Here is a 12,945-nt window from a genome sequence, read left to right as displayed (position 1 = left end):
GACCCCTCAAAGAAAATGTATCATATATTAGGAGTAAGCCCAAGGTCCCTCACCACAGCCATCTTCAGATCAGCCGTCATTCGGTCCTGCCAGGCGAAGCAGAGAATGTGTGGCAGGTAGAGGGTAAAGTAGATGACACCACTACAGGCTGCTGCCAGGCTGGCCCTGGAGAAGAAGGTGCTGAGCAGGAAGCACTGCATGATCGTAGCAATGGAGAAGGCCAACAGGAACAGGAAGAGGATGAATGGATTGCTGTAATGCAGGATCCTTCCATGCTGAAACCAAAGAGGCCATCCGAGTCAGTAATTTCCACCCATGTCCACGGCACCATCCCTCTCAGGGGGCAACCTCTGTGCAGCGATTCTGGGCCTTCAGAAGCCCTCTGCTCCAAAGTGGTCTCTCCACCATCTTTCGTGCCTAAATTTCCACATTTGAGACTCAGTGTGTTGAATTCCTTTAATCCTATGAGTGTCATTCTCCCTGGGAGGGTAACATATTAGGCTGCCTATCAGTATGAGTAATTATTATGTATTAAGTAAGCAAATCTTTGATGGGAAGGGAGAAATAAGTCTAGAGGAGGAAGTCGAGGGGAGGAAGATCTTAGAACATCAAGAGCTCCAAGATACACTGAGGAGATGAGGGACAAGAAAGGGAGATAGGAGAGCCCCCAACAAGATGTAATGTTTTGCTTGGGGCCTAACCTGCTGACTCAATCATGTGTCTTCTCAGATTTACTACTCACACTGGTAAAAATATCAGTAATTAATCCACATCACTTGGAAGTGGATTAATCATCCTCCTCCAACAATATCATCCAAATACATTTCATAGAACCCGTGGCAAATACTCAGTATCTTTAACATTAACTAATGGCTATGTAGAAATCAGGACCAAATCAGCAATTTTCAGTAAGTGAGCTGTTGCCCAACCACATTATAGGAAAAACTGAGATGTTCACGCTTATTAGGCTTTCTTAGTTCTCCTTTACTATAGACCTCCTATGAGGAATTTTACGCTTTGCACATAACTCCAAATACATATAGATTGTCTTGTTCTTTTCTCGGGAGCATAAAGGCACAAATAGGTTCATCTCTTGAATGGGTTCTGATCAAGTGGTAGTGGTGCCCTGAAGCACCAGATTCCTCATAGGAAAGAGAGACAATGAGCAATGTGTGAGTGTGTGGAAGCTGAGTGGAACAGATGCGCCACTTAGCTGCTATTGCTACTGATTCTCCCTCATTCACACTCTTGTGCCTGCCAGGCACAACGGAACAGATTAAAAAATAGAATAAAACAAATGGCAAAGGAGGGTGGAAGAGGGCTATGCCTAACTAGAACAAAACTCTGAGGAACTCTAAATGAAAGTCAAAATTAGGACTCAGAGCTCCTGATTTTGTGTGTCAAAGAGCTCCCCACATCACCTGGAAAGAGCAGTTCTTTTCCTTAATCACACAACTCAGGAAAAGCAAGTCCATGGCTGAACATGTGGCTATGGCTGGAAGAACTTTAAGATGGTTGCTGGTATTTTCAGAAGAATAAAATCAGTTTCTTACCCCAGCTCAAAGCAAAGTCCTAGAAACTTCCAGACCTGTGTAGTCTCTCACTGACAAGGCAGAGGGGACAGCTACTTGGCTGACCCAACAGACTTACAGGCCTTAGCTTCCTCTAATGACCACTGTTCTTCTTTGTTCCTAATAGCCTGAATAACAGTGGAACCCGCCCCATTGTCCAGCTTCCAGATTCTTTCCTGCAGAGTTGAGGTGGGAAGGAAGAACAAGGCAAAGATGGGAGCGTCATCCTAAGGAATCCTATTCTGGTGTGGAAAGCTCTGTTTCCGTCATCACTGGAACAATGTTCTGGTTCCCACAAGGAGAAACCTCTTTGTGCAAGAAACTCTTAGTGAACATTCTTTACCTCACGTCCTAAAAGCTTTGAAGTCTTAATGCCCATTCTTAGGAAGGCAGATCTCAATGTCACTTCTCAGACATTGCAAGAAAACACACACGTTTATCCATTTTGCCTAAGTCTGACGCTTATGCATTTTGACTCCTTTAATCCTGAGGACACAAAATGCCTTGGAAATGGAAAAAGGAGCAGACTGAAGGATGGGAAGGAACAAGGGACCACTAGAGGAAGATAAGGAGCTTAGCTTCTCCCCTCCTCTTTGTGGAGCTCCAGGACTCTGCACATTTAAAGCCACCAATTTAAAGCGAGGTTGCCTGAGCAGAATGACCTCTACATCAGAATTTTGACAGGGCTCTAGCACTGGGTTTGACTAAGGTCACAGAGCACACTGAATCTCAGTGCAACACTGAAAACAAAACCCTTCAGAATTGGTACATTTTACTGCAAAGAGAAGGGATAGGATTTGGTTTAACTGAATATCTGCTGGATGGGCAGGATATATGATGGAATATTCTTGGATCAGGTTGACACCAGTATGATCCACCACGGGATGGGACACAGCCAGAATCTATGGTTCAGCATACATGTTGCCTACTGCAGAGGGGCACTTAATATGACAATGCTAGGGAGGCAGAACAAGCTTGATAACACCAAGCTTGAAGTTTATACCAAATCCCATCTAATAAACATTTTAAAAAACTACCCAAATTTATGAAGTTATCATCTAACAAGTACAGAAGATCATCTGCTGTGGAGGAACTGCAAATGAAGGATAAGAATATATTATGAAATACTGTTTTATTTCCAAGTCTGGCCTGTGAGGGAGCTGCAAGCTTGCAGAGGATAGACCTATGTGTGCTGTCTGCAGCTATAAATACTCCTACCATGGAGAAAGGACAGACTCTAAATTCCATCCTTCGAAACAGAGTGGTCTTGGAGACTGTTCAGGCAGCAGAATGTCTTCTGATCAAGCCATGAATGGTGTCACCGTGATGGTAATTAAACAGTCCAGGTCTTCTCTCCTAATACACTGAAAAGGCTCTTCACATTCCAACTCCAGCTGCTGGCTAGGGCAGTAATCCCAGGAAAACATTCTTTGTACTCATTTCTTCTGTGTCTGCAAAGATAGAACCCTTTGCACATACAATCACTCTGTGCTGGGCTCTCCTAACGGCAGCTTCTCCAGATAGTCCATGGAATGGGGTTAGATAATCTATGCAGACTGTAGCACACTGGGCAGAAAGTGGGAGCAGGGAACACAGTATGATACAGAGGTTCCTTGGGGGGGACATTTTATCTGAGTATTTTCCACCTTGGCTGAAATCACCAGGCAGCTGCATATGGCCACTTTGGCTAAAATGGGCAGGCAGCTACATATCAGGCTATCCTTGCTGGCCAGATGACTGATGTAGGCATGAGTTCATTAATAGGAGGAAAGGTGGGAAATACAAAACTATTCAAGATTTCCTGGGCCTTCTCCATCTGGCTTACCATGATGAATGTGGTCAGAAGGAAGATGCTCATTGACATGATAGAGAAGCTGTCCAGGAACCAGGTAGACCAAATCACTGCATTGGAGACACCCTGATTTTTCAAGGTCTCCTTCAGTCGCAACTCCTTCTCCAAGACGATGCTCTTTACAGTCATGGAGACAGAGTAGATCCAGGCCAGCACCATGAAGATAGGGAAACAGCGGTTCAGGATGATCATAAAACTGAAGCAAGAGGAGAGAAGCAGAATAGTAGAATGCCCTGTACCTGGTAGAGGTGGACTAAATGTTTGTCAAATGAATGTGTTGAGAACAAAGCCCAGATGTAGGGAAAGGCAGAAAATCCCCACTGGGCATTCAAAAGGCATGAATCTTTTACCGCAATGCACTTTGCCCCGAAAGAATTACTTTTTCCTTAGAGCAAGATGGTAGCTTTTTGGTTAGCCCAGATGAATGCTCTACAAGTAATATGTGTAAATAAAATTGTACTATGTATGTTACACAGTACAGACCTTGTAAATTCTTCTGGGAAAAAACTACAAACCTGTTGATGCAGTGGTGACTGGAATAGATACATGCTGACACTGAAGTCCAAGAAGGTGAACCACAAACAAAGGGACTTGGTGTTGGAGGTGAGATCAATAACTGGGCCTCCCAAACAGGTCAGGCAGCTTAGCACTATATATCCCAGAGGATCAAACCCCAATTAAGCAGGAAGAGGCACAAAAAAACCAGTGCCACCAGTGTGACACTTTCAGAAGGCAAATGATCCATCAATAAATCAATCAGTAATCCAATAGCCACTAACTCCACCAGCCATGTACCAGTGGAATAATTCCATGGATATTCATTCTAGCAAGCAGGATAGATTTGATATTCTGGAATTATTTTATTGTGAACTTTATACATATTTTGCCTGCGCTTGATGTGCTAGGAAAGCCCTTAAGACTATTATCTATTGAAAACTGTTGGTTGTCAAAGGAAGGGCCCAATTCCAGTATGGGAGGGTTCTTTCTCAAGATGGCCCTAAGGACAGAACCAGAAATTATAAAGCCTGCACTTTGGGGACCTGCCACCAGAGGGCTCTCCCACTCTAAATGGCCAGAATCCCTACTGCCTCCTCATTGTGTACCCCACTACCTTGCCAGCCACTCCCATTCTGATCCTAAAAGTGGAACCCCGCTTTTGCCCGTGGCTCCACATCCCATCTCCATCTATTATCCGAAACCATAGTGACTACAGAACGACATCATTATCTCTTTAGTCTTGTGTTGAGCTGAGGAAGAAGAACCAATTGGACTAGGGTGCTGAGAGAGCATTTCCTGTGCCCATACTGGGCTTTATCTTACTGTCTTGTAGCAGTACCTTGTCAGGTAGCAATTTGACTGTTCCTTTTTTCAGGCTGTGTGTGTTTGTCTCCTCTCTGAACCCCACAGACACAATGTGCACTATGGCGAACTTGCTAGTTTTTTCTTTTTTCTTTTCTAGGAGTTGAATCCTAAGCCAATTGTAGGTCTCTGCTGCTGTCCTGGAAGCATTTCTGCCCCCATCCACCATGGTAAATGAGGCCTCCTAGTGTCCTCTTCCTCTTTGTCCCTCTATCATCCCCCAAATACACCTTCAGTAAATAATAGGCTACTTGCTTAGCTTGCTATTGGCCAACAAATGTACAGTCCTGGGGGTGGGGATAGGGGTGGGCAGGAAGGGAGGGTTCCAGCTCATCCAACACATTCCTCTACATTCTCATTAAGCATGCAGCATGGGAATGTTAATTAAGGAAGGAGCTGCATTATTCTGAGGCTCCTAGGAACCAGACCTACTTGCAATGCAGAGTCCCAATTTGCTGATTTGGCAATCATTGGGGAAACACTCTGACCAGAACTCTTCCACATACCAAACATACTACGTAGTGGAAATTTAAAAAGCCTTTGTCCCCTTCCCCAACCTCACTTCCCTTGCTTTTATTTTCACCTTCCCTTTTCCACCCACAACACCAACTCCTTTCTCCCTGCCACTTCACTTGACCATCTGGCCCTGCCTGGAGTCTAGGAGAAGCCAGCTCCTCAGTTAGAGCTCTATTCTCTTCAAGCCGGCCCCACTCTCTGGGTTTCTTTCCAAAGAGACTGAAGCCTGAGGAGTACTCCCATCCCACCCCAGCAACCTGATTAGTGTGTCTGGGAGGGAGATTGGGAGCCTGTGACTCACGAGTCATCCACAAAGCAGGGATAAGGCATCTGCTGGAGATAGATTCCAACTGGAACTTCAACCTGAGCCTGACTCCTTGTGATCCCCTGTTCGATCATATCCTGCAGATAGGCAAACCCTCCCCAGATGTATCGGAAATCTTCCACAGGATCGGCTCTGGGACCAGAATCCCAGTACCTACAAAGAAACCAACGGGAGGGACAAAGGATGTGAATGGAAATGGACAGCTCGCTGATGCTTCATAAGCACAAGGGGATTTGGAACTCATTTCTTGAAATCTCACCCATAAAAATTTCCAAACTATCTGACTCTATTCTCTAATTCACAGTTTAAATCTGTTACAAATATCAGCCACAAAAAGACTTGTAATTGCTTTCATTCAAGGACCCTACATTGTGCTTTATGAAATATCTTATCTCCTCTTAATTTTATTTTTAGCCTGAGTCCAGTCTCAATCCCTCACTCTGTATTCAAATGTAATTTCCCAGTGACTTTGGAAAAACCTTATTTGTAGAATCTCTATGTGAAGATAATTCAATCCCTAGAGGTTTCCATCTCCACAATGCACAAAGGCCAGCTGGGGACAAGTGCTGAGTTGGCGGGGTGGGGGGGGGTTGTTGGTGATGACAGGGTAACTGAGCTCTCCTGGTCCCACCAACTAACAGGGCCAACTAGTTAGTTAGCTTAGTTCTCTGGTGCCAAAGTGTTTCTGTGCCTTTCCAAGTAACCCTCCTGTCCCTAGGAGGAGATGCTCCTTGCCCTTAAATTTCTGGGGATATGTAGGGCCTTCAAGGTTGCCTGAAACATCACCTGTCCTTGATCTTATTGGTTTTCTCCACCACATCTATGTCCATCCGGATCTTGTACTTCACGTGGGGTGGCAGGGCAGTGGTCCAGGGATACATGTCAGGGAACACGACACCAGCCCAGAACCTGTTTTCCTCCAGCAGAGACAGGGCTCGTTGAGTGAGCTGAATTTCATCATCATAGCTTTCAAACTTATCCAGGATCAAGCACTGCAGATAATCACAAAAGTTGAGAGCATTTGAAGAACACCAACAGAAAAGTCTCAACTGCAAAAAAGGGCAGAGGGTAAGGGCTGCTGCCCCAAGGGATGGGTCAAACGCAAGGAGATCTATGAACTTACTCTCTGCTTACCTGTGAGGTCTGGTGTCAATTTTTCACTGTGTCTAGATTTGTGGGTAAAGAGGGCCTACAAACGCTGACTTGCTCTCATCCCTCCAGATTTAGTGAGGGCTGCACTACTCGGCTGTCCAAGGCTGTCCAAATATGCAAGCCTTTAAAATGACAAAAATACTCACAGCTCTCACTCCTCAGCACGGGGAGGCAAGGGAGTGGGGTCACATTGGATACAGGCTGCTTTGAAGATCAGAAAGCAAGCTGATAAAAGAGTTTTAAAGAGAGAGAGAAATAGTCCTAGTGGCGAACCTTCCTGCCTCTCTGCAAACACACAATGATGGCCAGCTGAAGGATTAGAACAAGGAGGAAGAAAGAAAATAAAAGAAAGAGCCAAAATGATTTAGTCAGGAAAATCATTTCCAGTTACAGTTTTGACAGGTAATGTGGGTGGGGGAGAATTTCCTAATAGGTCTTTTTTCTCCCCCGGAAGAGACAAAACTCATTACCCACAAAAAAGCACTAAGAATTTCTTTTAATTTGAACACTGGGGCTTGTTCACTTTTATAGATTTGTTAAGGTATTAGACTACACTGGGATCTGATTTTTCCTTAACTTCTTGTTCCTATAATACACTAGGGTTATTGTGTCAATGTTTGTTTCTTAGAATATAACTCACGAGAGGTCAAATGGCCTTGTCTTGATTAATTTGTTCACTGAATACTTACCGAGAGCCTGTAATGTGCCAGAGCCTGCTGGCTCCAGGGATACAAGGAGGAAAGATAAAGTTTCTTCTGAAACTCTAGACCTAATAAAGAGAGGGTTGGAGTACACCAACCATAATACAGAATTACTGGGTTCTGATGAAAGCAAGCCCAGGGTAGTCTGAGAGTCCATCAGTAGCTAAGTCTACCTGGAGGGGTATAGGAGGGCTGCCTGGAGGAAGGAACTCCTGAGTAGGATGAGGATAAGGAATTAGTCAAGAGAAAAAATCAAGGGGAAGGTCAGCTCCAGCATAGGGAACAGCATGTGGGGTGTCCGGAGACCTACGAGAACAGAGCAGTGGTTTCCATCTTTGGCTGTGTTTAGAACCACTGGAGAGCTTTACACAGACACCTACTCTCAGACACCACTCTAAACAATGACATCAGACCCTCAAAAGGGAGGGCCAGGGCATCAGCATTGTGCTGAATGCTCTTTCCAATGTGCAGACAAGTGGCAGTGGCCAGAGGTGAGTGGTGACAGGTGAGCACTAGGAAGGTGGATGGGGACATCAGTTGCCCTACTGCACTTACAGTGTGACCAACCAGCAAAGGGTTTCCTAGGACATGCAGCTTTCCATGCTAACCAGAGGCCTTCAAGACAAACTCTAAAAAGGCATAAGAAACCAGTGGAAAGTTTTAAGCAAGGGTATGATGTGTGGGGTCCGACTGTGTTTCAGTCACTGGTGAGGCAAGAAGGGAAGCAGGAAGACTGGTTAGGCAGTTGTGACAGAGGCTTAAAGGAACACATAAACTTACACAGAGTCTGCGAGTTACCTGGAATCCTCAGTTTACTGAAGAAGAAACAGAACTGGAGGAGATCTGACAGAGGTCACACAGCTAGCAAGTGGCTGGCCGCGGATTCCCTCCCCACTGTCCAGGAGGCCCAGACTTCCTCCCCTCATGTCAGGAACCTCAGATATAGCCTGGTCCACTGCCCCAGCTGTGCGCTTCCAACTGTCTCGTAAAGCAGGAGAGCACAGTTATTATTTATCCTCACTTCGCAGTCCAGGGAACTTAGGTTCCAAGAAGTTGAGTAACTTCCCCAAAGTGGTGGAGTAGGTATCAAACTCTAGCTCACTTGATCCCACAACTAATATCTGAAGTAGAGAAGCAAGGATGGTGGACAGGTCATAAAGGAACTGATCAGACACCTGAGCTCCCGCTGACCTGGTAAGAAGTAGGCGAGCCCAACTCTTCACACAACCCCTCACTGCTAAGTCTCCTTTAGGAAACCTCAGAGGGTCAATCAGAAGCCTCACTGTGGCCAAGGAGCTGAATCGGAACAACAAAGTACTGCAAACCCACCCTCTTTGGGCCTTCTGAACTAAACTGTCCCACCTCAGGCTCCACATCCTGGGAGCAGGTCCCATGTAATGTTCTCAGTCTTCTAGATAAAAAGAAAGGAAACAAAAGAAACTGTTAGCTTTCCAGATGATATGGGAAAGAGGAACACAGGTAATGAGAAAATATAGAGGGCCAAGGCTTAAGTGACACCATACTAAGTTATCTTAAATGGAAGTGGAATTTCTTTTTAAAATACCAGTAAGTGGGGTGCCTGGGTGACTCAGTCAATTGAGCGTCCAACTTCGGCTCAGGTCATGATCTCATGGTTCGTGAGTTTGAGCCCCACATGGGCTCACCGCTGTCAGCACAGAGCCTGGAGCCTGCTTCGGATCCTCTGCTCCCCTCTCTCTCTGCCCCTCCCCTGCTTATGCACTCTCTCTCCAAAACAAGTAACATGTTAAAAAAAAAAAAACACAAGTATAGTCATATATCACAGAATTAAAAAAATAGGACATTTTCTTGACCCAGCTATTCTTTTGCAAACAGGCATTGCCCAGCATAGCACTGAAGGACTTAGTACCTCATGACACTGAAAGTCCTAAACATGTGTTTATTTTTTCTGGATGGAACTAACACAGGGTTTGGTATTTTATGATTTCCTTTTTTTTTTTTTGGGGGGGGGTGGGGAATATAGATTTTCACCACAGTCTAAGACCAAGGGTGTGACTCCTAGCCCTGGTCAGTACTTAAAAGCACCCTACGGGGACAGAGAACTGACAACCTGCTTAGGCAAGGAAGCATCAAAACTAAACTGCTAGAGTACATTAAAAAAGGAAAGAAAAAGAAACACATTTAAGTTTCCTCTGGGGAGACCCTGTCCAATAAAAATGTAATAAAATAATCTCATTAAAAAAAATCAGTTTGGGTGGCATCTGGCTGGCTCAGTTGGTAGAGCATACAACTATTTGATCTTGGGGTCATAAGTTTGAGCCCCATGTTGGGTATAGAGATGACTTAAAAAAATCTTTAAAAAAAAAAACACAATAAAAATAAATTAATAAATAAATCAGTTTAGCAAGTTTAGGTCTGCGTATATAGAATTTTAGTATTGACAATTAAGGTGAATTTGAAATTAAATTTCTAAGATGAAAAAATTATTTTGGGAGATGGGATTCATCATAGTTTAGCTGTGGTACACTGTGACACACAGACTATTCTACAAATTCACTCACAGTATCACAGGGCATTTGGACAGAAGGAGTCATAGAGGTTTTGTGGTCTGATGTCCTTGCTTTACTGAAGAGGAAACTGGCACCAGAAGGGCAAAGGGCCTTGCCCAAGATCAATACAGGTCAGGAGCAGAATCTGAATCCGTGTCTTCAAACATCAAGCCTGAAGGGTAGTGCTGTTTCCACACGTTCCTCTAAGAGTAAGCCTCACTTACTCTACAAAGTCAGGGCAAGAGAATTCCCAAACAGAAGGATCTCTTGCCCCTGTCCAGCAGAGCAGCACTGTACAGCAGAACTTGCCACATGGTGGAAATGTTCTATATCTGCCCTATCCAATATGGTGGCCAGTAACCAAAAAAAGCTATTGAGCACTTGAAAATGTCTAGCGCATCTGAGGCACTGAATTTTTTTCTTTAATTAAAATTTAGCCACATGTTGCCACAGATTATTGCTTTGGTCATCAAAGCTCTAGAGACAGTAAGTTATCAGAGGTCAAGGGCCATTCTTGTTCACTGTGGTCTCTGGAAGAGTGTTTTCTCATGAAAAGGACGCAGTAAGTGTTTACTGAATTGAATTGATTTAAATTTAGACATCTTGAATGCTGTAAGAAATATAGCTTTACTACTGTATTTTGAACATAATCCTGTGCACCCTGGATTCAGAGGATAAACTAGGAGTAATTAGTGAAAAGTGAGTTTTTGGTATAATGTTAATGAGAGTGTAACTCTCACTGAAGCAACAAAAGCTAATAAAAACAAATATATTTTAATAATGTGACTTTCTGAGCCATCTAGCTCATTCTCTTTGAACTCTCCTTTCATGTCTTAAAGGGAAATCCATACTGGAATAAGCAGCTGATGTTTTCAGTGACATTGTTGAGACCCACAATGACGTGGGCTCCATCCTGGCTGTTTTATCAGGCAGCTGATTCACAGTCATGTTTCCTGCTGCCTCCCCCTAGATTGGTACCCTGATACTCTGTGGAAAAACAAAACTTAATAGGTTCTCAAACACTCATTTCTATCCTGAAACATCTGACCCATTTTCACAGCTATTTTCCCCATCTTGGAAAGTGATATGGCATAGTGTTTAAGAGACAAACAGCCTTGAATGCCATCCCCATTCTGCTGTTTTCTAATTGTATGGTCTGTGTTTCCCTATTGGCAAAACTGAGATACACCCTACCCCTCATAGGTGTGTTTTAAGGGTCACATGACAGTGTTTGGGAAGGGCCAGCCAGTGCCTCCTGGTAAGAATAAAAGCTGATGCTTACTGAAGGCTTACTACATACCCAAGCTGGCCCAAGGGCTTTACTCATATTAACCCTTGAATCCTTACAACCACGTCATGAGGTCAGTTACAATTATCATTCCAAGCTCATGTATGAGGCATAACGAGGCAAAATTGCTCTGGAGTGAGCCTATTTTTTTTTTTTTAAACCACTTTATTGGCAAATGATTGACATACATGGAATGAGCCTATATTTTAACCACGGAGGACACTAAATGGTCTCACAAATAAGAATTTGATAAATACCACTTTTATTACTGTTTTTGCAAAATATTTTAAAAGTCAACAAAATCTAACGGCTTTTAAGCCCCTGCCAAGTTGCCCTTCATTTGTGACAGCTGTCTGTCCGGGAAGGAGGGCAGCTATTTTCTTTCAATAATATGGCTGGGAACACAACCCATCCCAAGCTGATCTACAGCATTTTATCTGGTTCGAACAATACTATAGACTGAAGCCAAAGCCTGTGTCCCTCCTGGGCAATGGGGATATGGGTGGGGGTGTGTCCTAAATCACTAGTGTTCACTAGCTGCTCATTGGCCATCCAGTGAAAGTCAGACAACTCTACCCAGAGGAAGGTCTTATGAAGATAATCCAGAATGTCATCCTCACCAAATCTCCCTCAAGTAAAGGCGCAGTAATTGTGGAAGCTGTTTTGGACATAAGTCAGAAGTTCCTGGGTCATCCTCTGAGATATGACTCATGATGTACCTTTGTATTCTCATGGGGAGGTCACCTACCTCAGAGCAAGTGGCCTCATTATCTGTTGGTACTTGCTCTTGTCCCTGAAGTTAAAATCTTGGATAATGGGCATGTACACTTATGTGAGTGTGTGCATGAGTGTGTTTGGGAGGCAAAGATGAATGACTAAACCCATAGCTAGGGTCATGGATTTTGGCATATTTGGTCTGGTCTGATTAGCTTATAAGTGAAAGCATAGTAGGCTCTAACAAGGCTGAGGCCATGGAGTCTATCTAGAAAAGCTATCTGATTCTACACAGAGAGAAACTGTATGGTCATGGACGTTAGGGAAGAATACTGTAGGTTAGGTAAGAATTGGCCAGTTTAAGGGTCTCAACATAAAGATAGCATCGCTAATGGGAAAAAAATTCAAAGGACATCTTCTGTGAATAAAAAGTCTGTGTCTTATGGCCTCAGAGGCTGATGATTCCAGGCAAATTTTGCAACCAGAGTTCAGAATCTGAAAGAGAACCATTACAATGCCCTGTGACAGCCACGGGCAGTAGGACGAGAGAAAAGGCTTCCTCGTTCCCTTCATTTCCCAACTGCTGTAGCCAGACCCCGGTGGCAAGGTGACCAGCACTTGAAGTCCGCACAAGCCCTACATTTCCTCGTTGGTTGTTTTGCTGATACTCCCCAGGAAGCAGAGTTCACCCTAGCGGAAGAGGTCCAAGCTCTCTCCACGGAAGGCAGCTGTGCTCAAGAGCCCTAGAGAATGCAGTCATTTGTTTACTCTGCTAAATCAAACACCACCTTGGGAGGAGAAGCTGCAGTAGCAGCAGGCTTCCTTCTTCAACTCTGACCTGCCAGACGCTAAATTCAAACACATTAAGTAATAGATGAATTAAATTATATACCAAGTGGAAGCGTGGCCCAGTGGAGGCAAAGAAAGAATCTCTCTTTT

At 44.1% G+C, this 12,945-nt stretch overlaps 1 protein-coding gene across 5 annotated transcripts in view; it reads right to left on the bottom strand.

The window, feature by feature from the left end:
* ABCA4 (ATP binding cassette subfamily A member 4) overlaps positions 1 to 12,945 on the bottom strand; it is a 131,993-nt gene that overhangs the window by 68,900 nt on the left and 50,148 nt on the right. For all 5 annotated transcript variants that reach the window (XR_009608209.3, XM_060626647.3, XM_060626649.3 and 2 more), the window contains 4 exons: positions 6,410 to 6,615; positions 5,600 to 5,776; positions 3,397 to 3,619; positions 54 to 275 (listed from right to left, as the gene is read on the bottom strand). Coding sequence is in view for 4 of the 5 variants with exons in the window: in XM_060626647.3 (XP_060482630.3) it covers positions 54 to 275; positions 3,397 to 3,619; positions 5,600 to 5,776; positions 6,410 to 6,615 (828 nt within the window). In the remaining variant the exon portion in view is untranslated. The remainder of the gene's footprint in view (positions 1 to 53; positions 276 to 3,396; positions 3,620 to 5,599; positions 5,777 to 6,409; positions 6,616 to 12,945) is intronic.

The sequence above is a fragment of the Panthera onca genome, chromosome C1 (assembly GCF_046562875.1).
Source record: "Panthera onca isolate mPanOnc1 chromosome C1, mPanOnc1 haplotype 2, whole genome shotgun sequence".
NCBI classification, from domain to species: Eukaryota; Metazoa; Chordata; class Mammalia; order Carnivora; family Felidae; genus Panthera; species Panthera onca.
This window is presented reverse-complemented; position numbering and strand designations above follow the sequence as displayed.